The sequence below is a fragment of the Portunus trituberculatus genome, chromosome 1 (assembly GCF_017591435.1).
Source record: "Portunus trituberculatus isolate SZX2019 chromosome 1, ASM1759143v1, whole genome shotgun sequence".
Taxonomy (NCBI): domain Eukaryota; kingdom Metazoa; phylum Arthropoda; class Malacostraca; order Decapoda; family Portunidae; genus Portunus; species Portunus trituberculatus.
The window spans coordinates 705,702-730,538 of NC_059255.1; the positions used below are offsets into that span (position 1 = coordinate 705,702).

Genomic DNA, 24,837 nt, shown 5'->3' on the forward strand with positions numbered 1-24,837 from the left:
GATAGTTTTTCGTTTTGGGGATCTCCTTAAAACTTCTAGGCCTGGTTGTCACATTTCTGAATTATGTTTTGAAAAATATTCTGCAGACCAGCTTATCTGTGTCTATACTACAATTGTTAATTATTTAGAGAGGACTAAGGACTCTAGGGGTTCCATCACCGGCCTTCTTTTGACTACCAAACCCCTTATTAAGGTGGCTTCCCAGGATACCTTACGGCGCTGGGTCAGGGAGGTTATGGGAGCCACAGGTATTGACCTCACAAATTTTTCACCTCACTCTACTATGTCCGCCGTGTCTAGCAAGGCTGCGCTCCGTCTTCCGCTGTCCTCCATCCTTTCATCTGTGGGCTGGTCCAGGGAGTCTACCTTCGCGAAGTTTTATGGGAGGCCAATTAGCAAGAAGGGGTTATTTGCACAGGCGGTGTTGGCGGAGGATGGGTCTCCTCCATGAATATGTAAAATGTACTACGGGTTTTTGTGGTGGTTTTCATATGATTTCATTGTTTGTCCACATATTTGTACTTTTGGCTGGAATACATGAAGATGATACTATATGGTTTTCAGTCGTTCCTGGTTTTGGGGTTCGGCTTGGTTTGAGGACCTGCTCTAAAGCTCTCATTTGTTGCCTCGGTGACGTCAGTTTAAATATTGTGAAGTGAAATTGTAAGATTAAACAATACTTACCAAGTTGAAGTTTGATCGTAATTTCACGAACATTTAAACGACGTCACTGAGGCAGTAAATGCCCTCCCTTCCCTCCCCTGGCTTCTTGGTCGCCGTGTTTTGGGGTTTTTCTTCACTCACTGTTTAATTTTTAGCTTTTGTAATGTTTATACTTTGTTCCTCAAACCAACACTCTGAAGGACTGACGAGGAGCGGCATAGACATCTCATTTACTGTCTCAGTGACGTCGTTTAAATGTTTGTGAAATTACGATCAAACTTCAACTTGGTAAGTATCGTTTAATCTTACAATTATTAGTCACTCGAAGGTGAGAGTGTCTCCCATCCATGCATGGTCGTTACAACTTGTAATTTCCACTTGCACCGTTTGTTTAGATATTGTAAGGAAAAAAAAGGCAGGTAAAATAGGCTGGATTGTGGCTTGCAAGGTGTGAAATAATGGGCGAGATACTCAATAGATCCTCCTCTCATCACTGTCACATGGACACTGAAATGGATAGGGAGAGGGTGTGTTCCTGTGTACGCCATAGTACTGAGTTGCCAGCGCCCACCTTTCCTTACCAAAGAAACCACTTTCCATGGCTTTTTCCGTGCTTATTATCATCATTTATGGTACAGAGAGTGGAGAGGGTAAGCCCCGGGCTGCAGTGGGCGTGGCAGGGGCCCTTTAAAGTTTAAATACCTGACATATTCTAGCATATTTCCCAAAAATACTCCATCACTATATAGCCATATGTTTGGGGATGCTCTGGTGGTGATTTGGGGATTTTAAATTTTTTTAGATTTTTCGATACCATGGCCACCAGACGGTCCCCTTAAGGGATTAAAACGGTCACCCTTTTAGAAACAGGCTGAATGTAGGCAAACTTCCAGCAAGATAAAAAGGTAGAAGTCAATAGACAAAGTTGAAAGGTTTTGGCCAAGCAAGGTGCAAGCATGGAAGCACAGTTTTTGAGAACAATAGGAGGGACCCCATCAGGACCATAAGCCTTCCGAGGATTTAGGCCAGCGAGGGCATGGAAAACATCATAATGAAGAATTTTATTTGTAGACATGAAATAGTCAGAGGGAGGAGAAGAGGGAAGGACAAACCCAAAATCATCCAAGGTGGAGTTGTGAGCAAAGGTTTGAGAAAAGAGTTCAGCTTTAGAGACAGAAGAGATGGCAGTGGTGCCATCAGGATGAAACAAAGAAGTGAAAGATGAAGAAGTAAAGTTATTGAAGATGTTTTTGGCTTAATGCCAGAAGTCTCGATGGGAATTTGAGTTTAAAAGATTTTGACATTTTCTATTTATGAGGGAGTGTTTGACAAGTTGAAAAACAGACTTGGCATAATTCCAGGCAGAAATATAAAGAGCATGAGATTCAGGAGATGGAAGGCTCAAGTACCTTTTGTGGGCAACTTCACTATCATGTATAGCATGAGAACAGGCTGAGTTAAACCAAGGTTCAGAAGGTTTAGGTTGAGAAAAAGAATGAGGAATGTACGCCTCCATGCCAGACACTATCACCTCTGTTATGCGTTCAGCAAAAAGAGATGGGTCTCTGACACGAAAGCAGTAATCATTCCTTGGAAAATCAGCATAATATCTCCTCAGGTCCCCCCGACTGGCAAACGCAAAACACCAAAGGCACTTCCACTTTGGGGGATCCTGAGGAAGGATTGGAGAAATTGGACAAGATACAGAAATGAGATTGTGATTGGAGAAGCTGAACAGAAGTGAAAGGGTGACAGCATAAGCAGAAGGATTAGAGGTGAGGAAGAGATCAAGATTGTTAGGTGTGTCTCCAAGACGGTCAGGAATACAAGTATGGTATTGCACCAGTTGCTCTAGGTCATGGAGAATAGCAAAGTTGAAGGCTAGTTCACCAGGATGGTCAGTTGAAGGAGAGGAAAGCCAAAGCTGGTGGTGAACACTGAAATCTCCACGATTGGAAATCTCTGCAAAAGGATAGAGGGACAGAATGTGCTCCACTTTGGAAGATAAATAGTCAAGGAATTTACTATAGTCAGAAGAGTTAGGGGAAAGATAGACAGCACAAATTAATTTAGTTAGAGAGTGACTGTTGAGTCAAAGCCAGATGGTGGAAAACTCGAAAGATTCAAGAGCGTGGGCATGAAAGCATGTTGAGTCGTTCCATATTCGTATAGACACAACATCCAACTTTGGAACAAAAATGAGAATGGAGAAAGTAGGAGGGCACAGAAAAGGGGCTACTGTCAGTTGCCTCGAACAGCTGTGTTTCTGTGGGGAAAAGAAGATGAGGTTTAGTAGAGGAGAGGTGGTGTTCCAGAGATTGAAAATTAGATCTAAGATGGCAAATGTTGCAAAGTTAATGTAAAAAAAAAAGTTGAGGGAGGTGACAAAGCATTTGGGGTCATTATTGAGAAAGGAGTCTGACATTTTTGGTCACCTCCCCAGAATGGGACTCCAGAGTTAACTCTTAACCCGCACAGTGCCAGCGACATGTTAACACGTCATCAAGTAGTATATCCTGTAGTGCCAGCGACGTGTTAAAACGTCGGCAAATTCAAAAATTCATAACTCGAAAACTAATCAGTTTGGAAACAAACTATAAACAGTGACAGATTTGCCAACTCTTCCCATACATGCCCTCAGGCTAGATGCTTCCCAAGTCCCACGCACGTGGGGTGATGCAGGGGTGGTGTCAGTGTAACTTCTACAGTGAGAGAGGAAACATGGCGCAACGCTTGGAAAATATTCTGCGTACTCCTAAGTTTGAGGAAAGGCTCAGTGCTCTCTCTCTCTGAGCCTGTTCCAGATTATAACCTGTTCATACGTACGGTTGACCACTCCAGGAGAGGTACTTACGGGGATGTAGGCAGTGCTGCAGATTGAGTGATTCCCCGTGTCCTCTCTTCCCGGTTCCCTTTGTGGTCTCATTTATACAATTGAGCAGCTGCAGCCTGCCCTCTAAAGACAACTTCTACTACTTCCTACACTACACTACAACACCTTACACTTTTACACTCTCTTCAAATCAAAATTTAATAATGGCTTCACCACGCCCTGCCTCGGAGTCCCCTCTGGGAGGGACCATAAATGTCCCCAGGTCGGACTGCCCTCTGCTGTCGACCTTGGGTGTCTTGACACTTCATCTAATACTTTCACTATCAATTTCTGCAACATTCGTGGCCTTCGTTCTAATTTTCAATCTGTGGAACACCACCTCTCCTCTACTAAACCTCATCTTCTCTTCCTAACCGAAACACAGTTGTCTGTGACTACTGACAGCAGCCCCTTTTCTGTTCCCTCCTACTTGCTCTATCCTCATTTTCAATCCAAAGCTGGATGTTGCGCATACGTGCGTAACGACACCACTTGCTCTCGTGCCCACAATCTTGAATCTTCAGAATTTTCTACCATCTGGCTAAGACTTCAATGTCACTCTCTAACTAAATTCATCTGTGCTGTATACCTCTCACCTAATTCCTCTGACTATGTAAAATTCTTTGACTATTTGACTTCCAAGGTGGAGCACATCTTATCTCACTTTCCTTTTGCTGAGATCTCCATTTTAGGGATTTCAATGTTCACCACCAGCTTTGGCTTTCATCTTCTTTCACTGACCAACCTGGTGAACAAACCTTCAACTTTGCTATCCTTCATGACCTAGAGCAGCTAGTGAAGTTCCCTACCCGTATTCCTGACCGCCTTGGAGACACGCCCAACATTCTTGATCTTTTCCTAACCTCCAACCCTTCTGCTTACTCTGTTAAACTTTCCTCTCCGTTGGGCTCCTCCGACCACAATCTAATTTCCGTTACCAGTTCTATCACTCCAGTGCAGCCTCAGGACCCGCCTAAGCGGAGGTGCTTCTGGCATTTTAACTCTGCTAAGTGGAAGGAACTAAGGCAGTACTATTCTGATTTCCTTGGGATGATTATTGTTTTCATGTCAGAGATCCTTCTCTTTGTGCCGAGCGCATAACAGAGGTGATTATCTCTGGCATGGAGCTATACATTCCTCATACTTTCTCTAACCCTAAAGCTAAAAAGCCTTGGTTTAACTCTGCTTGTTCTCGTGCTGTCAATGATAGAGAGGCGGCTCACAAACGGTTCCGTAGCCATCCAACTGCTGAAACTCATGCCCTATATATTTCTGCCCGTAATCATGCCAAATCTATTCTCCAACTTACTAAAAACTCTTTCATCAATAGAAAATGTCAAAGTCTTTCCAATTCTAACTCCTCTCGAGATTTCTGGCATCTAGCCAATAATATCTCTAACAACTTTACTTCTTCGTCTTTCCCTCCTTTACTTCATCCAGATGGCTCTACAGCTGTCTCTTCTTTTTCTAAAGCTGAACTCTTCGCTCAAACCTTTGCTACCAACTCAACTTTGGATGATTCTGGGCATATTCCTCCTACTCCTCCACCCTCTGACTACTTCATCCCTAAAATTAAAATTCTTTATAAAGACGTTTTCCTGGCCCTCTCTGGCCTTGATTCTCGGAAGGTCCGGATGGAGTCCCTCCTGTTGTTCTCAAAAACTGTGCTTCCGAACTCGCTCACTGCCTGGTCAAACTCTTTCATCTGTGTCTCTCTACTTCTATTTATCCTTCTTGCTGGAAGTTTGCTCACATTCAACCTGTCCCTAAAAAAGGTGACCACTCCAATCCTTCTAACTACCGCCCTATAGCTTTGATTTCCTGCCTTTCTAAAGCCTTTGAGTCTATCCTTAATAGGAAGATAATGAGGCATCTATCAGCTCACAACCTTCTCTCTGATTGCCAGTATGGTTTCCGTAAAGGCAGATCTACTGGTGATCTTCTTACTTTCCTAACTGAATCTTGGTCATCCTCTTTAGGGACTTCGGTGAAACCTTTGCTGTCGGCCTTGACATATCGAAAGCCTTCGATAGAGTCTGGCACAAATCTTTAATTTCTAAACTACCCTCCTACGGATTCTATCCTTCTCTCTGTACCTTCATCTCCAGTTTCCTTTCCGATCGTTCTATTGCTGCTGTAGTAGACGGTCACTGTTCTTCCCTAAAACTATCAACAGTGGTGTTCCACAGGGTTCTGTCCTATCACCCACTCTCTTTCTATTATTCATCAATGATCTCCTAAATCTGACTCAATGCCCTATCCACTCCTATGCTGATGATACCACCCTGCATTATTCAACAGCGTTCAACAGACGCCCAACCCAACAACAATTAAATGACTCAAGGCGAGATGCTATAGGACGCCTAACTTCTGATCTTTCACTTGTTTCTGATTGGGGCAGAGAAAACCTGGTTTTGTTCAATGCCTCAAAACTCAATTTCTACAACTATCTACTCGACATAACCTTCCAGACAACTATCCTCTCTTCTTCAATAACACTCAACTTCCCTCTCCTCTACATTAAACACACTCGGTCTATCCTTCACTAAAAATCTAAACTGGAAATTTCACATCTCTACTCTTGCTAAATCAGCTTCCAAGAAGTTAGGTGTCCTATGGCGTCTTCGTCCATTTTTCTCCCTCCCAGCTGCTTGCTCTGTACAAGGGCCTTATCCGCCCGTGTATGGAGTATGGCTCTCATGTCTGGGGATCCACACACACAGCTTTACTAAACAAGGTGGAATCTAAAGCTTTTCGTCTTATCAACTCTTCTCCTCTAACTGACTGTCTTGATTCTTTAAGTCACCGCCGCAATGTTGCATCTTTATCTGTCTTCTACCGCTGTTTTCATGCTGTCTGCTCTTCTGAACTTGCTAACTGCATGCCTTCCCCCTCCTGCGGCCTCGCTGCACAAGACTCTCTACTTCTTCTCATCCCTATTCTGTCCATCTTCCTAATGCAAGAGTTAACCAGTATCTTCACTCCTTCATTCCCTACACTGGTAAACTCTGGAACTCTCTACCTGTGTCTGTATTTCCACCTGCCTATGACTTAAACTCTTTCAAAAGAGGAGTGTCAAGACACCTCTTACGTTAACTGGACCCTCCTTTTAGATTTTTTGTTTTTTCTTTCTACTTTCTTCTTAACAGGGCCTGGCAACCAGCGGGATTTTTTTTTTTTCCAACACTTTGTTTGCCCTTGGCCAGTGCCCTTGTAATGTAAAAAAAAAAAAAAAAAAAATAGAAAGATGATGAAGTGGTACAAGAAAAGGTTCTTCCATCTTCTTGACTTGGTAGTTTATAATGCCCATGCTCTCTGCCAGCAAGTACATGGCAAAAGGGAGGTCCTGAATGATTTCATTCTTGAGATCATTCGGGAGGTCGTGAATGCCCATAGTACAGTCAAATCGACCCAACCTACCAAGAAACCAATGCTAGGTCCTCATGAACCTCGCCTGACAGAGCACCACTTCCCTAGTCTAATACAAAGTACAGCCACTATGAAATGTCGTCAGCGTCACTGTAAGGTTTGCTCGTCAAGTGTCAGACGTGCTCATGTTCGAAAAGACACACGTTACGAGTGCAAAGAGTGTGATATAGGTCTTTGTGTGGTACCTTGTTTCAAGGAACACAACCTTCCAGACAGCTATCCCCTCTTTTTAAATGACACTCAACTGTCTCCCTCTTCCACAATGAATATCCTTGGTTTGTCTTTTACTCATAATCCTAACTGGAAACTTCATATCTCATCTCTTGCTAAAACAGCTTCTATGAGGTTAGGTGTTCTGCAGCGTCTCCGCTAATGTTTCTCGCCCTTCCAACTGTTGACTCTTTTCAAGGGCCTTATCTGTTCTTGTATGGAGTACTCTTCACATGTTTGGGGGGGTTCCACTCATACAGCTCTATTAGACAGGCTGGAATCAAAAGCTTTTCGTCTCACCAACTCCCCTCCTCTGACTGACTGTCTTCAGCCTTTTTCTTACTGCCAAAATATTGCATTTATTTCTATCTTTTATTGCTAATTTCATGCTAACTGCTTTGTTGATCCTGCTAACTGCATACCTCCCTTCCTTCTGCGGCCTCACTGCACAAGGCTTTTTTCTTCCTCTCATCCCTATTCTGTCCAATTAATATGCACAGTGCCAGAAGGTTCTACCCAAAATTACAACCCAGTGCCAGCGATTTTTCAATTTTTTTTTCTACATAAATCACTTCATTTCAGTCTAAGAAACATGCCTGTAAAATTTTAAGACTTACTTATGAGCCATTGTGGAGATATAGAGGCTTTTGTATTTGAGGCGGTGTGATGTTTTGTCGTTCCCGGATGGCATGCGGTAGCAAGTTTCCTGTTCTTTGTAAACCAGTGTGGGTGTCACTTCAGTTTTGTGTGGTTTTGTGGCAAGTATGGAGTACGTTCAGTATAATTTTATACTCCAACAAGTTTGAGTACACACTGAGAGAGGAAACAGATGTGTCAAAATCGGCCAAAACATTGTTTTTTACGGATTCATTTTCTCTGGCCGAGGGAAGGGAAAACTAATCTATATACACTGTGCACTATATTTACACTGCTATTTACATGTTTATTCACCTTGTACACTAGTAGTTTTGGATTGTATGATGTTAGTGAATTACTAATGAAATACCGCAGTATTTCATTAATAATGCACTGTCACTCAGTGCCACGGAGTTGAGGTTATCCTTATGGCATGAGCGTATATGAATACTAAAATATAATATCCATTATAGCAGGCAATGGAGGAGTGGAAACAAATATCATGGGGAAAGACAACACGCAGGCTAAAAGGGTCACAAGAAGAAGAAGCAGCAGCTGAGTCGCTGCGAGTCTCCCGCTTCGTCTGTGGCTCATCTCATCTCTGGTTTATTTTTGGGTATTCCATGTAAGATTTCACTTTATGCATTACAAAATAATCCTTTCTTTGGGGTAATGTTTGTAAAAAGCTAATAGAAAAGTTTTGTGAACATAAATGTGAGAATGTGAGAGAATTTGTACGTAGCTCCTCTAACTTCCAATGACTCATATGACATCATAAAAGAAGTGGTAAACCGGTGGTCCAATATGCTGCTAAACGTATATATATGTATATATATATATATATATATATATATATATATATATATATATATATATATATATATATATATATATATATATATTGTGAGGGCCAGCACATTATTGCCCCTTTATTTAATTATATGTGTAGCCTCTGGCCCAAGCGCGGGCTGTCGCTGTTCCGTTGTGCAGCCAAAACCCCTCTCTTTGTTTCCACCATTTTGTGTGCCTGCGAGCTTCACATTAGTAACCAGCCAGTCTTCAGCGGAGGTAGACATGTGCGCTCTTGGTTTCTGGCACAGGGTGGAGACACATGTTGCTGGGCTGTTCTTGTTACTCGCTAGTCATTGGTCTGGGAGTTGTGCCCTCCTGTTGAGTAGCTGGCTTGCTACTGGGTAGACCGTGGCTGTGTAGGACAACGGGCTTGTTGTCCTGAGGAAAGTGTAGCCAGTTGGGGCTGCATTTCCTGTTGTGCGTTCGTCCACTCGGGTGTAGCGACGCGGAGAGACACGCTTTGTCTCGTCCTGTTTTTGCTGTTGTGGTGGCCATGGTCACCAGTGGGGTTTGGGGGGGCGATTGTGTGCCTCGACCATCTTTTGTATAGTTTCAGTAGTATACTGTATTGTAGTGGTAGTAGCCACGCACACCATTGAAGGCTGAGAGGCTTCATGTTGGCCAGTGGTGCGTAGTTGTCGTCCGCCAGACTTTTCTGCGACGAGTATTTGGACTCGTGTATAGCTGGTGTCACCCGTAGGTCGTGTCTGGGCTTGTGTGTACATCACCGGATGTGCTGTACACATCATATATTGCAGTAGTAGTAGGCCAGGGATGTCAGTCTGACAGGTGTTAGGAAGCACCTGTTGTAGTAGGATAGTATAGTAATATATATACTGCACGTTTTATCCCAGTCTGTGAACCCTCACACTTCATAGAGAAGTGGGTGGAATTGTCCTTGTGGGCGGTTTCTATAGGGGGTATTAACCCCTTCCATACCGCAAGACTGTTTTGTGGTACGTGCGTACCACGCGCAAAAGTGACCTCGTGGTACCGCAAGATGCCGCCATGGTACGTGCGTACCACACCAATACATTTCCGTGTATAACCGTGGCCTGAGTGCGGATTTTGCCTTTTTCATGCTCCACGTGGTTCACTATAAACAAACAAACACTGGAGGTGTTATTTTTAGCCACCCCAGCATAACAAAACCATCCCCCCCACTAGCCAATCAATATCGGAGTTAATTTTTCATGCATAAACTATAAAGCCAATCACTATTCTTTGACATATATCATTCCCACAGTCCCCTCAAGAACATCAGTTCTCTAGTATCGGCCGTGGTGAAACTGTTCTATTGCCTCTAGTTAGAGATAATGGCGTCTGCTTCGTGTAGCAGCGATGAGGATTATCATAATTATGAGACAGATAGTGAGGATATACTGGAAGACTTTCCAGATGAATATGATTCAGACTATGATCCTGAAAAAGAAATAGGAGAGTGATAGTGACAGCAGTGTTGAAACCCTCTCGGCAAGTGAGGGGGAGCAGCCTAGTTATGACTGCCTCAGGGCCACCCTCACCAGGTGCAGAGTGTGTGCTGCTGAATTTATGATTAGTGCACAATTTATGATTGTTTACGTTTTCTTTTATTAATAAAATGACAAAAATATGTTTAGAAAAAAGTACATAACACTGAGTTAGAAAGAAATATAATGTGTAGATCTGGCCGTGAGGCACGTGCGCACACAGGCAGGGGGCTGCGGTATTGGAGGGGAACGCTTTGTTTATATCGGGGGGTGGCTGCGGTAAGGAAGGGGTTAAGGCCTCGCCCTGTTACACATAACATCTACCATTTATAAATTCTACTTGGTTGGGTACAGGAGGAGAAGGAGTTGCTGAGGAGATTCCCTTACAGTGGGGGAAATTACACACTGTTGGCGACCTTGAAAGAACCTGAGGGTTACGGCGGCTGTGAGTTATAGTAGTGGGGACTCTGTGGAGTGTGTTATAATCCCCACTGTACTGATCGTAACAAAGTTGGAGATTTTGCCAGAATAACAGTCTAGTGAGCTGTAGCAGCTAACCGCAGCCGGGGGTGGCGTACGTTAAAACCGTAATATATATATATATATATATATATATATATATATATATATATATATATATATATATATATATATATATATATATATATATATATATATATAAGCATCCTATCAGTAAGCCACAAAAAGTATCACATCACATTACTTAGAAAATGAGTCAGCAGTGAATGTTGGTTCATGCACCCACAAAGCTAGCCCATGCACAGCATTCCATTGTAACACATGTTTCATTTTCAAATCAGTTATAGCAACAAAAGTTACCGCCACAAAAAGCACTTTCGCATATCTCAGTTTATTTTCAATTTCATCTTGTATACAACTTACCACTTAAGTTGTATGGTTTCTTCAGCTTCTTCACTGGTCTCTGATGTGATGAGTCACACTGCAACACATATTCCTTGTATTAGTATTTCTAACATTCAATAATAGATGCAAAATGCCTAAAATAAAAATGACAGTAGTAATACAAAATAAAGGAATAGCTAAAATGAACAACAATAGTTATTTAACCCTTTCACTACAATATGGGACAATTAACATTATTTCAAAAGTAATGTATGAAATCTTCATAAGCATGAAAGAGCATTAAAGGAACAGATTTTGCCATTTGTACCTAGTTTAAAGATTGGAAATGGCTGTTTAACAAGCAAAAATGTCTCAGAGTGATATGTATTTACATTATAGATATGCAGAATTAACATTTTCAGTGTGGCTGATAGTGTTGTAGTACATGCTTTTCTGCAGCTTGCGGCCCATCCCTGCATTTGGCTTCAAGTTCTCTGTGTTAGAGAATGACTTGAAAACAAGCCTAACCTTAGTTTTTGATGATATTGGTATTAAAAAACTAAATTACAATTTGTTGTGAATTGACCCAAATTTTAGCTTAAGTTTTTGTAGTTCTCGAAAGATTTTACATATGCAAACACAAAATATATAAGGCAAAGCCTGTCATTGATCAAATACTTGAACATAGTTCAAACAGTGTAATGCACATGGACATAAAAGTACAGACAACTCTCGATCAATGCGAGCTTCTATTGAATAACACAATTTCTATTTCGATTTCAACTTAATTTTTTTTCTTTTCCCCATGAAGTTCAAATAGAGTTAGCCAAAAGTCAGGGATAAAAGTTTTGGAAACCTTCCTCTTAAAAAATATTTAAGTTGTAGGAACATGGAAATACAGAAACAGGCAGGGAGTTCCAGAGTTTACCAGAGAAAAGTATGAATGATTAAAGGTACTGGTTAACTCTTGCATTTGAGAGTTGGTCAGAATAGGGGTGAGAGGAAGAAGAAAGCCTTGTGCAGTGAGGCCACAGAAGAAGGGGAAGCATGCAGTTAGCAATATCAGAAGAGCAGTTAGCATGAAAATAGGATTTTTTAAATGTAAAATCCATTTTATCTACATACTTATGCATGAGTATTAATTATTGCTTAAACCCCCATTCTCATAGTAAACTTAGACCATATCTAACAGCTCAAGAAAAAGAAATGAAAGAAATACATGAGGTGCCCTTTCTCATTTTATTTGAGAAGACACCCAGCCTGTTTTTTATTTCCAGGTATCAGCCATCAGGCTGATTCCCTCATTCGCCTCTACCCTAAAAGGTCATAGAGGGGAGGGAGGAAGGGAAACTCAATTATAATTAATAATTATGGGTAAGTATATAGATAATTGATTTTACATAAAAAAAAATCCTATTTGTTATCACACATACTATTACCCATAATTATTAATTATTGCTTAAGAACTGAATCCCAGGTACTGGAAGGAGGGTGACCTCACCCCTAAGAACAACTTTCACTCCCCAAGAAACACACCCTTACAAACCCAAAACTTACAAGGCGGAGACCATATCCTGGGGAGGGTGCAGCACTTGTAACCCATGACAGAGGGACAAAACCAGAGGAGTGAGAGAAGCATCACAAATCTCCCTACGAGACTGGTCAAATGACCCAGATACCCGACAAAGGACAATGCATAGAACCATATATGTACAAAGAATCCCCCCAAAAAATATTGAATTAACCTAAAAGCCAATACAACAAGGAATAAGTTACCAAATTCAAAATATGCCGATGAGGCCCAGGGAGCAAAACCAAAAGTGGCCATACAAAACATGAGTCCATCTTCAACAGGAGCAACAATGCAAGGAAGATTGGTTATGCTAGAGAAGAAATTTGAGGAGTTGGTGAAGGAATTAAAAGTTCAGAGGAGTGAGGAGGAGCAGGATAGAGAATTCCGCAAGGCTTTGAAGGTAAGAGTCAAGAGACTGGAGGAAAAAGTAAAACGATTGGTGAATGAAAATGCACACTTGAGAGTGGAGGTTGAAAAATACAAGAGATGGTTGGAGGAGAAAATGGAGAAAGTTGTAAAGGAGAAAGATGACTTTAAGGAAATGATCAGTGAGCAAAGTGAAAGGTTTGAAAGGGAGTGGGAAATTAAGAAAACACAATGGACTGAGTCAAGGGAAGCTGATATGGTTGGTTTACAAGAAATAATTAAAGATCAGTTGAATGAAGACAAAAAAGAAAGGTCTAAGGAACTGGTTAATGTTATGAAGAATAAGGAAACATTGATAAGAGAAATAGCAGAAAAGAAGTGTGTTAATATTTGGGATGAAAGAACAAAATATAACATAATAAGCCTAAGAGAATTAAAGAAGAATTAAAAGCAGTAAGAGATCTGTTCAAAAATCTAAATGATGAGGAAAAAAAAGACCTACAAGAAGTGGAAGAGATCCAGAGACTGGGTCCGTATAAGGAGGGAGTAAGGAGACCGATTAAAGTAGTACCGAAGTCACTACAATCTGTGGAGGACATTTTATATAGAACATCCAAAATTAAGAGAGGTAGAAGGTTGTAAAGAGGTGTACGTAAGGAAGAATAGAAATGAGGAAGAGAGGAAAAGATATAAGGAATTGTTGGAAGAGGCGAGAAGGAAAAATGATGAACGGTCTGAAGAGGAAAAAGAAAAGTTTTTTTGGAGAGTTATAGGAGAGAGAGTCAGAAAATGGTATGTGGAAAAAAGGAATGCGTAGGAACCCCTAGAGAGAGCAGTGGGTGGACCGTAATGTATACTAATATAGATGGGATACTGTCAAGTAGATTGGAATTGCAAGACTATATGATGGTGGAGAAGCCTGATATAGTGTGTTTGACTGAGACAAAATTACATGAAAATACAAAGGTAAATTTGGATAATAAATATAATATATGGAGAAAGGATAGAGAGGGTAAAAGTGGAGGAGGAGTTATGATTATGACGAAGGAGAAAAATGTGGATAAGGTTTGGTATGGGAAGAACAACACAGAAGTGATAAGCATAAGGTTAAAAAGTGATGGAAAAGAACTAATAATCATGGTGACCTATGTACCTCCTAAAACAAATTCTTGGACATTAAGGGAATACGACAATATGATCAAGGATACTTTGCAGAGTTTGGAAAGTGTATTAACTGAAAAAAGAAAGGTGATACTAGTAGGAGATTTTAATTGTAAAGAAGTGGATTGGGAAAATCTAGTAAGTGGTGTTGGAGAGGAAGCATGGGGAGAGAGATTCCTTAATCTAATGATGGAAAATATGATGGAACAGAGGGTGAAAGAAAATACTAGATATAGAGGAGATGATGAACCGGTTAGACTGGATTTGGTGTCAACACGAGAAGTGTACCTATGTGGGGATATACAATATAAATGTCCATTGGGGAAGAGTGATCATGTGGTTATGGAAATGCAGATGGCAATAACACAGCGAAGGAGAGATGAGACATACAGGAATGGTAGATTGAATTATAGAAAGATGGACACAGAAAATTTGAAAAACTATTTCAGAACATTAGATTGGGAGATGTTACAAAGCAGAGAAGTGCAAAAAAAATATGAGATTTTTATGAAATATTATAAAGAAGGAGTTATGAAATTTGTACCAAAGTATAAACCGAGAGAGGAAGGAAGAAAGGATTGGTTTAATGCAACTTGTGTTAAGGCTAAGGAAAAGAGAGATGTGGCTTGGAAAAGATGGAAAAAGAGCAGGAATATACTAAATAAGGAGAATTATAGAGTAGCGAGAAATGAGTATGTGAGGGTAAGGAGGGAGGAAGAAAGAAAATTTGAAAAAAGATATTGTAGACAAGAGTAAGGAACATCCAAAATTGTTTTACAGGTTCATAAATGGTAAACTTAAAAAGAGAGAGTCCATTGAAAGATTAAAAAAAGAGCAAGGGATAGTAGATGACCCTAAGAATATCGCGGAATTGCTAAATAATTGGTTTCAACAAGTATTTACTAAAGAAACAATGTTTGTAAAGCCTCAGAATGTAGAAGGAAATGTGTACATGGATGACATTAAGAAACCTAAAAAGGAGTTATATAAAATGTTGGAGGAACTTAAAGAAGATAAAGCGATGAGACATCAGGCAAATTATTGAAGGAATGTAGAGAAGAATTGATATATCCATTATATGATATTGTAAGGTGCTCATTAGAAACCGGGGAAGTACCGGTAGAGTGGAAAAGAGATGAAGTGGTGCCCATTTATAAGGGAGGCAGTAAAGAAGAGCCTCTTAACTATAGACCTGTGTCTTTAACAAGTGTGGTCGGTAAGATTTGTGAGAGGGTGATAAAGAAATATTGGATACGGTTCCTGGAGGATCATAAGTTATTATCGGATCATCAATTTGGCTTCAGGAAAGGGAGGTCATGTGTAACAAATCTACTGAGCTTTTATTCAAGAGTGGTTGACAAAATACAAGAGAGAGAGGATGGATGGACTGTGTATATTTGGATTTAAAAAGCTTTGACAAGGTACCGCACATGAGACTGCTATGGAAATTAGAGATTTATGGAGGACTGAAGGGAAAAGTGTTAAAGTGGATGGAAAACTACTTGAGATGGAGGAAGATAAGAACGGTAATAAGGGATGCAAAGTCGGACTGGTTGGTGGTGGAGAGTGGAGTCCCACAAGGTTCAGTGCTGGCACCAATACTTTTCCTTGTCTATATTAATGATATGCCAGAGGGAGTAAACAGTTATATTAATTTGTTTGCGGATGATGCGAAGTTGTGTAGGTATGTGAAGAGTGAAGAAGATTGTGAAATTTTACAGGCAGATCTGGATAGGATTTGGGAGTGGAGCAAGAGGTGGGAGATGGAATTTAATCTGAGCAAAAGTCATGTAATGGAGATGGGGAAGAGTGGAAGACGGCCAAGAGGGTCATACAAGATGGGTGAAGGAGTAGTGTTGAAAAAGGTAGAAAAGGAAAAAGATTTGGGAGTGATAATACAAGACCATGGACAGTTTGAGGCTCATATTTGACAAGATGTTTCAAGAAACATATAATTTGATTAGAAATATTGGATTAGCCTTTCATTATATGGATAAAGATATGATGAAGAAATTAATTAGTACGGTAATTAGACCAAGATTGGAATATGCTGAGGTGGTTTGGTCCCCTTATAAAAAAAAGCATATAAGGAAATTGGAGAGATTGCAGAGAATGGTAACAAAAATGGTACCGGAATTGGCAGAAATGACCTATGAGGAGAGATTAAAAGAAATGAATTTGCTTACCTTGGAACAAAGAAGAGAAAGAGAAGATTTAATACAGGTTTATAAACTGTTGAACGGTTTGGATGAAGTGGATAATGAACAAATGATGTTGAGAGGAAAATTTAAATAGAACTACGAGATCGCATAATAAAAGGATAGCCAAGGGAATATGCTTGAAGGATGTGAAGAAATATAGTTTCCCACAGAGATGTGTGGAGGTGTGGAATAGTTTGAGTGAGGAGGTGGTGTCAGCGAGGAGTGTGCATAGTTTTAAAGGAAAGTTGGATGTGTGTAGATATGGAGACAGGGCCACACGAGTATGATACCCAGGCCCTGTAAAATTACAACTAGGTGAATACAACTATAGTCCGTTCATCCAAAGAATCCAGGCCGAAACTGCTAGTTCGGTTGGCAGCCCTGCCCACCCTCGCCGCCACTAAATCTTCCGACACTTAAATTTTTTTCAAGTACATTTGTTTTTTTCACTTAACTCAATAGATATACAAGTTTATAGCTTGAAGAAAAATAAATGTACTTGAAGGAAATTTAAGTGTCGGGAAGGTTTAGTGGTGGCAGGGGTGGGCAGGGCTGCCAACCGAACTAGCAGTTTCGGCCAGGATTCTTTGGATGAACGGACTATAGGTGAATACACACACACACACACGAGAGACACGGTGGAGGAAGGACGCACTGGCGCCGTTCCGACAATCAGCTGATCTTCACTACATACCTGTTGTACAGTTTTTACAGTGGCATGGGCAGGTAGTGTGGACTCATTTTTTTTCATGCAATCAATTATTAAGGAATGATGAGTGAAAAAGAGATTCCATCAGAATACAAACATGAGAATAGAGAAGGAATGAAAGCTGATGATGACTATGCTGGTGAGGGTGAGCGTGTATTTGAAGGCTTCGATACGACGAATACTTCACTACTAAAGAGAGTGTTAAATATTGAATATAAACTAGATAAATTGATAAAGGAGAATATGGAAATGAAAGTGAATGAAGAACAGGAAAAAAAGTTTATAAAACTGAGAGAAAGGATAAAAAAAGTGGAAGAAAACGAAGCTAGGCTAAAAGCGGAAAACGAAGAACTAAAAAAGGAAGTAGCTAACAACAAAAAGCAGATGGAAGAAGGACTCAGTAAAGCCGAGAAAGAAAAGAGAAGCTGAAATCTAGTAAACAAGGAAGAGGAAAGAGTAAAGAACGTGATTAAAAAAGAAGTACAAGCATGGAGAGTCCAAGATAAGAAAGATAAGGCTGATTTTCAGGAGGTGATTCAAGAACAACTTAAAGAAAAAGAAGAAAATATGACAAACAAAATGATAGGAGTCCTCAAGACAAAAGAAAATCTAGTTAGAGAAATTGCAAAAAAAAAGAAGAGTGCAGTCGTATTTGGAATAAAAGAAAAAACAAGCATAGAGTCCAAAATAAGGCTATTTTCAGGAGGTGATTCCAACTTAAAGAAAAGAAGAAAAAGAAATGAAATCAGTCAAAGACCTACTGAAGAATCTAAAAAAGAGAAAAAGAAGAAATGAAGATAGGCAGAACTTGGAAGAGGAAGTAGAAGAAATAAACAGAATGAGACCATATCAAGAAGGAAAGACGAGACCAATTAAAATACTACTAAAATCACAAGCAGCAACAGAAGAAATATTATATAGAACAACAAAACTTAGAGAAACAGAAGGCTGCAAGGGTATCTATATAAAGAAAAATAGAAATGAGGAAGAAAGGAAGAGATACAATGAACTGGCAGCAGCAGTAAGGAAAAGAATAATGAAAGGTCAGAAGAAGAAAAGAAGGCATTTTTGGAGAATTCTAGGAGACAGGATAAGGAAATGGTATATAACCGTGAAGGAAGAGAAAAATGGAACAAGTTTAACTAAAAATTATAAAGGCAAAAGACTAAAAATGATGTATACGAACATAGACGGGGTTTTATGAAGTAAACTAGAATTAAGAGATTACATAAATAAAGAAAATCCAGATATTGTATGCCTGGCTGAAACAAAACTAAATGAGGCAATCATAATAGATTTGGATAATAGGTATAATGTATGGAGAAGAGACAGAGTGGGTAAAGGAGGAGGAGGAGTCATGATTATGTTAAGGAAGGAGATAGTGATAAACCAAGTGGAATGTGGGAAGGAAAAGCAGAAGTATTGTATGTTAAGATGCATATTAATAAAAAAGAGTTAACAATCATTGTAACATATGTGCCACCAAAAAACAAATTCATGGATCAATCAAGAATATAAAGACATGATAGATGACACAATAAGGAGTCTAACGACAATTGTTAAAGGAAAAAAGTTATATTAGTAGGAGATTTCAACTGTAAAGAAGTGGACTGGGAAAATTATGAAAGTGGTATGGGGGAAGAAGCCTGGGGAGAAAGATTCTTGAACCTAATGATAGACAATATGATGGACCAGAGAGTAAAGGAATGCACAAGATTCAGAGGAAACGACGAGCCGGCAAGATTGGACCTAGTTTTTACAAGGGGTATACAAATGAATGATGATATAAGATATAAGTGCCCATTGGGAAAGAGTGACCATGTAATATTAGAAATAGATATAGAAGAGGGAAAGGAAGATAGAGACGATTCATACAAAGGAGACCGATTAAATTACAGAAAGGCTGATATTGAGAATCTCAAGAACTATTTTAAAAACGTAAACTGGGAGGAGATGGAAAACTCAGAGATGATGCAAGAGAAATATAACTTATTTTTGGAAATATACAAAACAGGAGTCAGGGAATATGTCCCAAAATATAGACCTCAAGAAGAAGGAAAGAAAGATTGGTTTAATGCAAGGTGTGCTAGGGCAAAGGAGAAAAGAGATGGAGCATGGAAAAGGTGGAGGAGAAATAGAAATCCAGCAAATAAGGAAAACTTCAAGGCAGTGAGAAATGAATATGTTAAGGTGAGGAAGGAAGAGGAAAAGAACTTCGAAAAGGACATTGTCGAAAAATGTAAGGAGCAACCAAAATTGTTCTATAGATTCATAAATGGAAAAATTTGGCAAAAGAAACAATAGAAAGGTTAAAAGGAGAGAACGGGATGGTGGAAGACCCAAAAGTATGGCAGAACTATTAAATAATAAATTCCAGGAGGTTTTACTAAGGAATCCAAATTTGAGAGGCCACAGGGTAATGGAGAGACAATCTATATGAAAGAGATTAAAGTAACCAAGCTTGAAATAAAAGAGTTAATGAAGGAACTGGATGAAGAGAAGGCAATGGGACCAGATGAAGTCTCAGGCAGGCAAAATACTGAAAGAATGTAGGGAAGAACTAGCAAGTCCTATATACAACATCATAAAATGCTCAATAGAAAATGGAACAGTACCAGTAGAATGGAAAAGAGCTGAGGTGGTTCCCATATACAAGAGCAGAAGGAAGGAAGAACCTTTAAATTACAGACTGGTATCACTAACTAGTGTAATATGCAAGATGTGTGAAAGAATAATAAAGAAACAATGGATTGAGTTCCTTGAAGACAACAAATTGATATCAAATAGCCAATTTGGTTTTAGAAAAGACGGTCGTGTGTAACTAATTCATTGAGTTTCTATTCTAGAATAGTTGATAGAGTACAAGAGAGAGAGGGATGGGTTGACTGTATTTATTTGGATTTAAAAAAGGCGTTTGACAAAGTGCCACATGCAAGATTACTATGGAAGTTAGAGGAGAAGGGTGGCTTAAAAGGAAGCACATTGAGATGGATAGAAGATTATTTTTAGTGTGAGAGAAATAAGGACAGTAGTTAAAGATATGAAGTCCAAGTGGAGAACAGTAGAAAGCGTAGTGCCACAGGGGTCAGTATTGGCACCAATACTTTTCCTCATTTATATTAACGACATGCCAGAAGGAGTGAACAGCTACATAAATTTGTTTGCAGATGATACGAAACTGTGCAGAGTTATAAAGCAAAAAGAGGATTGTGAAATACTGCAAGAAGACCTAATTAAGATCTGGGAATGGAGTAAAAGTGGGAAATGGAATTCAATGTGAACAAAAGCCATGTCATGGAAATGGGAAAGAGTGAAAGACGACCTGTGGGAATCTATAAGATGGGAGATGGAGTAGAACTGGAGAAAGTTAAAAGGAAAAGAACTTAGGAGTGACGATGGAAGAAAACAATCAACCAGTAAGCCATATTGATAAAATTTTAGAGAAACATATAATTTGCTAAGGAATATTGGAATAGCATTTCACTACATGGACAAAGAAATGATGAAATTGATAAGTACTATAATAAGACCCAAATTGGAATATGCAGGAGTAGTGTGGACCCCTCATAAAAAGAAACACATAAGGAAATTGGAGAGACTACAAAAAATGGCTACAAGGATGATTCCAGAATTTGAAGGGATGACATATGAGGAGAGACTAAAGGAACAAAGGAACAAAGAAGAGAGAGAGACCTGATACAAGTTCATAAATTGATCAACGGAATGGACCAAGTGGATAATGAGAAACTGATCCTGAGAGAAGAATATGACATCCGAAGCACAAGATCGCATAGTAAAAAGCTGAGAAAAGGAAGATGTCTGAGAGATGTTAAAAATATAGTTTCCGCAAAGATGTATTGAGACGTGAAACAGTTTAAATGAAGAAGTAGTGTCTGCAACGAGTGTGCATACTTTTAAAGTAAGATTGGATAGGTGTAGATATGGAGACGGGGCCACACGAGCATAAAGCCCAGGCCCTGTAAAACTACAACTAGGTAAATACACACACACACACACACACACACACACACACCAGGGTTAAACTTGTTATAATCGGTTCGCAACGTAACCCTTCGTTAAACAGGGGTTGCCTGTATATATATATATATATATATATATATATATATATATATATATATATATATATATATATATATATATATATATATAATATATATATATATATATATATATATATATATATATATATATATATATATATATATATATATATATATATATATATATATATATATATATATATGTGTGTGTGTGTGTGTGTGTGTGTGTGTTATTTACCTAATTGTATTTACCTAATTGTAACATACGGGAAAGGAGCTATGCTCATACTGTCCCGTCTCCATATCTACTAATGTCCAGCTTTTTCTTAAAATCATGAATATTCCTTGTTGACCACTTCCACGTCTAAACTATTCCATGCTTCCACCCTTCTATGAGGGAAGCTATATTTTTTCACATCTCTCCTATAAGTGGCCATTTTTAGTTTTTTCCCATGCCCTCTCGACATTCTTTCATTCCACATACACAGATCTTCCTATCCATTTTTTCCATGCCAATCATCACTCTGTATATTGCTATCAGGTCTCCCTTTCTCTTCTGTTTTCCAGGGTCGGAAGTTGCATTCTGTTCAGTTTGTCTTCATAAGTCAAATCTCTTAAGTCAGGCACCATTTTTGTTGCAGCCCTCTGTACTTTCTCTAGTTTCCTATGTGTTTCTTTAAGTTCGGAGCCCACTGTATTGTTGCATATTCAAGCCTTGGTCTTATCATTGCAGTAATTATTTTCTTCATCATTTCTTCATCTAAATATACGAACGCCACTCTTATGTTCCTCAATAAGTTCAATACTTCTCCAATTATTTTGTTTATATGTCTCTCTGGCGATAGGTCATTGGTAATTGTCACCCCAAGGTCTTTTTCTTCATGACTGGTTTTATGTCTTCATTTCCTATCTTGTACATACTCCTGATTCTTCTTTCACTCTTGCCAAACTCTAATTTCTTGCATTTTGTTGTGTTGAACTCCATTTGCCATGTACAGCTCCATTTCCATATTCTGTCCAAGTCTTCCTGGAGTAGTTCGCAATCTTTGTCACATCTCACTTTTCTTAACAATTTTGCATCGTCTGCAAATAGACTCACATAACTGGACACCCCATCCACCATGTCATTTATGTAGACCGCAAACATTACTGGTGCCAACACTGATCCCTGTGGAACTCCACTCTCCACCACACCAAGGTGTGTGTGTGTGTGTGTGTATGTATATATATATATATATATATATATATATATATATATATATATATATATATATATATATATATATATATATATATATATATATATATATATTGATGGTAACATCTCGAAAGAGCAGTACAGCGGTCTCGGTAACTATCAAGAACACAGATTAGTGTAGGTGATCTTGGTCCTACCATCTGTGAACACTGTGGAAAAAGGAATTTTTCCCAGAGTGGGTCTGTGATCTGTGTCCCAGCTGGTATCACAAGGTGTGTGTATACTTACAAGATGTGCGAGATAAGGATCTGGACAAGGTGGATTGGATGTGTCGTCCATGTAGGAGAAAAGTGTTACATGTCTACTAGGAGCATGATAAGCTAGTTGATGAGTTAGGTAAACAGGCAGAAAGGCTAAACAGAGAGAATGAAATGCTAAAACAAAGGAATCGAGACTTGGAAAGTAAACTAGAAAAGGGTTGTCATAACACTGATCTTGATGACTGCATAACCAAAATTGTTACTAGTACAGAAAATCTGAACCAGAAGCTGTCTGAAGTGAAAGATGAGATCATCAACACTGTTGTTAACATGCATGCTAGTGTGTGGGGAGAGGACTCAAGAGAAAATTATATTGGTGCTACTCCTGCACCAGTGGCTGGAACTAAGAGAAATGTGCTACTTGATATGAAAGATGAGATAATAAGTACCATGGTTAACCTACATGCTAATCACATTGTTAAGGAGAATGTAAATGATGCTAGGTCCTATGCTACTGTCACAAAGGAGAAAAATCTGTTGGTTGTAAAGTCTACTGATAAGAATAATAATGTAGCTAGCAGGAAAGCTGAACTTGTTAAGGTTCTGAAGGATGTGCCAGTAGTGGATACCAAGTTTACAAGTGGTGGTAATGCTGTCATGAATTTTGCTAGTGAGTCTGAGCCCAGACCCGAACAAGATCAGCAATGGATTAAAGAATTTGGAAATTAATTTCACTAAGAATGATCTGTAATGTTTCTAAAGAGGAGAGTAAGGAAGATATTGTTGAATTTTTGGTTGCTAAAAAATGTTTATCTTCACAGTGTAGACAATGTGCATGATAAAATTAAGCTTATATTTGATAAGCCTGCCAATGGTAACACTGTACATTACATATTGAGATGTACACCTGATGTTAGAGGGCTGATATATAAACACGGTGATGTTGTGTGTCTAAAGTGGGCTAGATATACTGTGTGTGACAGGTATCACGTATTTAACTGCTACTACAGTCAAAGATATGGACACTCAGAGAGCAACTGCAAATTTAAGAGTAATGGAGATGTTGCCAGTTGTGCTAAATGTTCTGATAATCACCTTACCAAAGATTATACAGTAAATACTAGTGAGAGTGTATTAATTGTATGAGACACTCCAGGGATGATGTGAACCATGTAGTAAACAGTAGGCAGTGTAAATCACTTGATGCAGAAATGGCGAGAGTAAGAAACATAACTGATCATGGATACTAGGAGACAAGACATTCTTAAATATGGTTTTGTAAATATTCAATCTGTTGGTAATAAGATTGAGTTGAGAGAATTAATTGTGGAGAAATCTTTTGACGTTCTTGCTATTGCTGAAACATGGTTGAATGTTAACGATGAGGCCAAAATACATGAAATGACACCAAGCACTCACACCTTTCTACATGTTCCCAGAGCAAACAGGAGATGGATTGGTATATTTATAAGTAATGAATTTTCACAGATAAAATTACATGCTTCTCACACATTTAATACGTTTGAATCATTGACAGCTAGTTTTCTGGTTAACGGCAACCATAAACATATTTTAGTTGTTGTATACAGACCTCCACAGACCATTAGTGTTGCTTTTATTGAGGAATTCACTACCTACCTCGAACATTTTCATGATACAAATGATAATATCTATATTTGTGGAGATTTCAATCTTAGAATTGATGACGTACATGATCAACACTCTAAAAATGTCATGGACATCATGTCAGCTCAGCAATTCTTAAATAAAGTTGATGAACCCACCTCTCTTTCAGGATATATACTGGACTTAGTATTTTGTGACAGTGAATTCATCACCTTGTGGTTGAGCCAGACTTTGCCACTTCTCCTTGTCATAAACTTATTACATTCATGATTGAGGTGCAGAGAAACAGGAAGACCAAGAAAACTATTACTTACAAAAATAAAACTAATCTTGACTCTTCAATTTTGATTGACACCGTAATGGCTAAGATTTCTAGTGAAATTAATGATAATTGCTTTCATGCTGTGCTTGATAGCTGTGGTGGCGAGTGGACGTGTTGTGTGTGCGCTCCGTTTTTGGCTGTGGTTTTATAGTTAGCGAGTGGTGTTTGTGCTTGGTGTCTGTGTGTGGTGCTTTTGAGTGTTAGTGAAGTGAAAGTGTGTACTGCAAGTGTTAGATTAGAGTGAAATAGTGGTTAGAATCAGTGTTTGTGAGTTAAAAGTATTTTTGTAGAGCGAGGAGACTAGGCTTGTAACCGTCAAGTTGACCTTGAAAGAGGATTAGTTGACCTCACTTAGGCCCCCCCAC

General features: G+C 39.1%; 1 protein-coding gene across 1 annotated transcript in view; it reads right to left on the reverse strand.

The window, feature by feature from the left end:
* LOC123507197 overlaps positions 1-24,837 on the reverse strand; it is a 336,550-nt gene that overhangs the window by 302,480 nt on the left and 9,233 nt on the right. Inside the window, exon 2 of the mRNA XM_045259927.1 lies at positions 11,035-11,092. Coding sequence (XP_045115862.1) covers positions 11,035-11,092 — 58 coding nt within the window. The remainder of the gene's footprint in view (positions 1-11,034; positions 11,093-24,837) is intronic.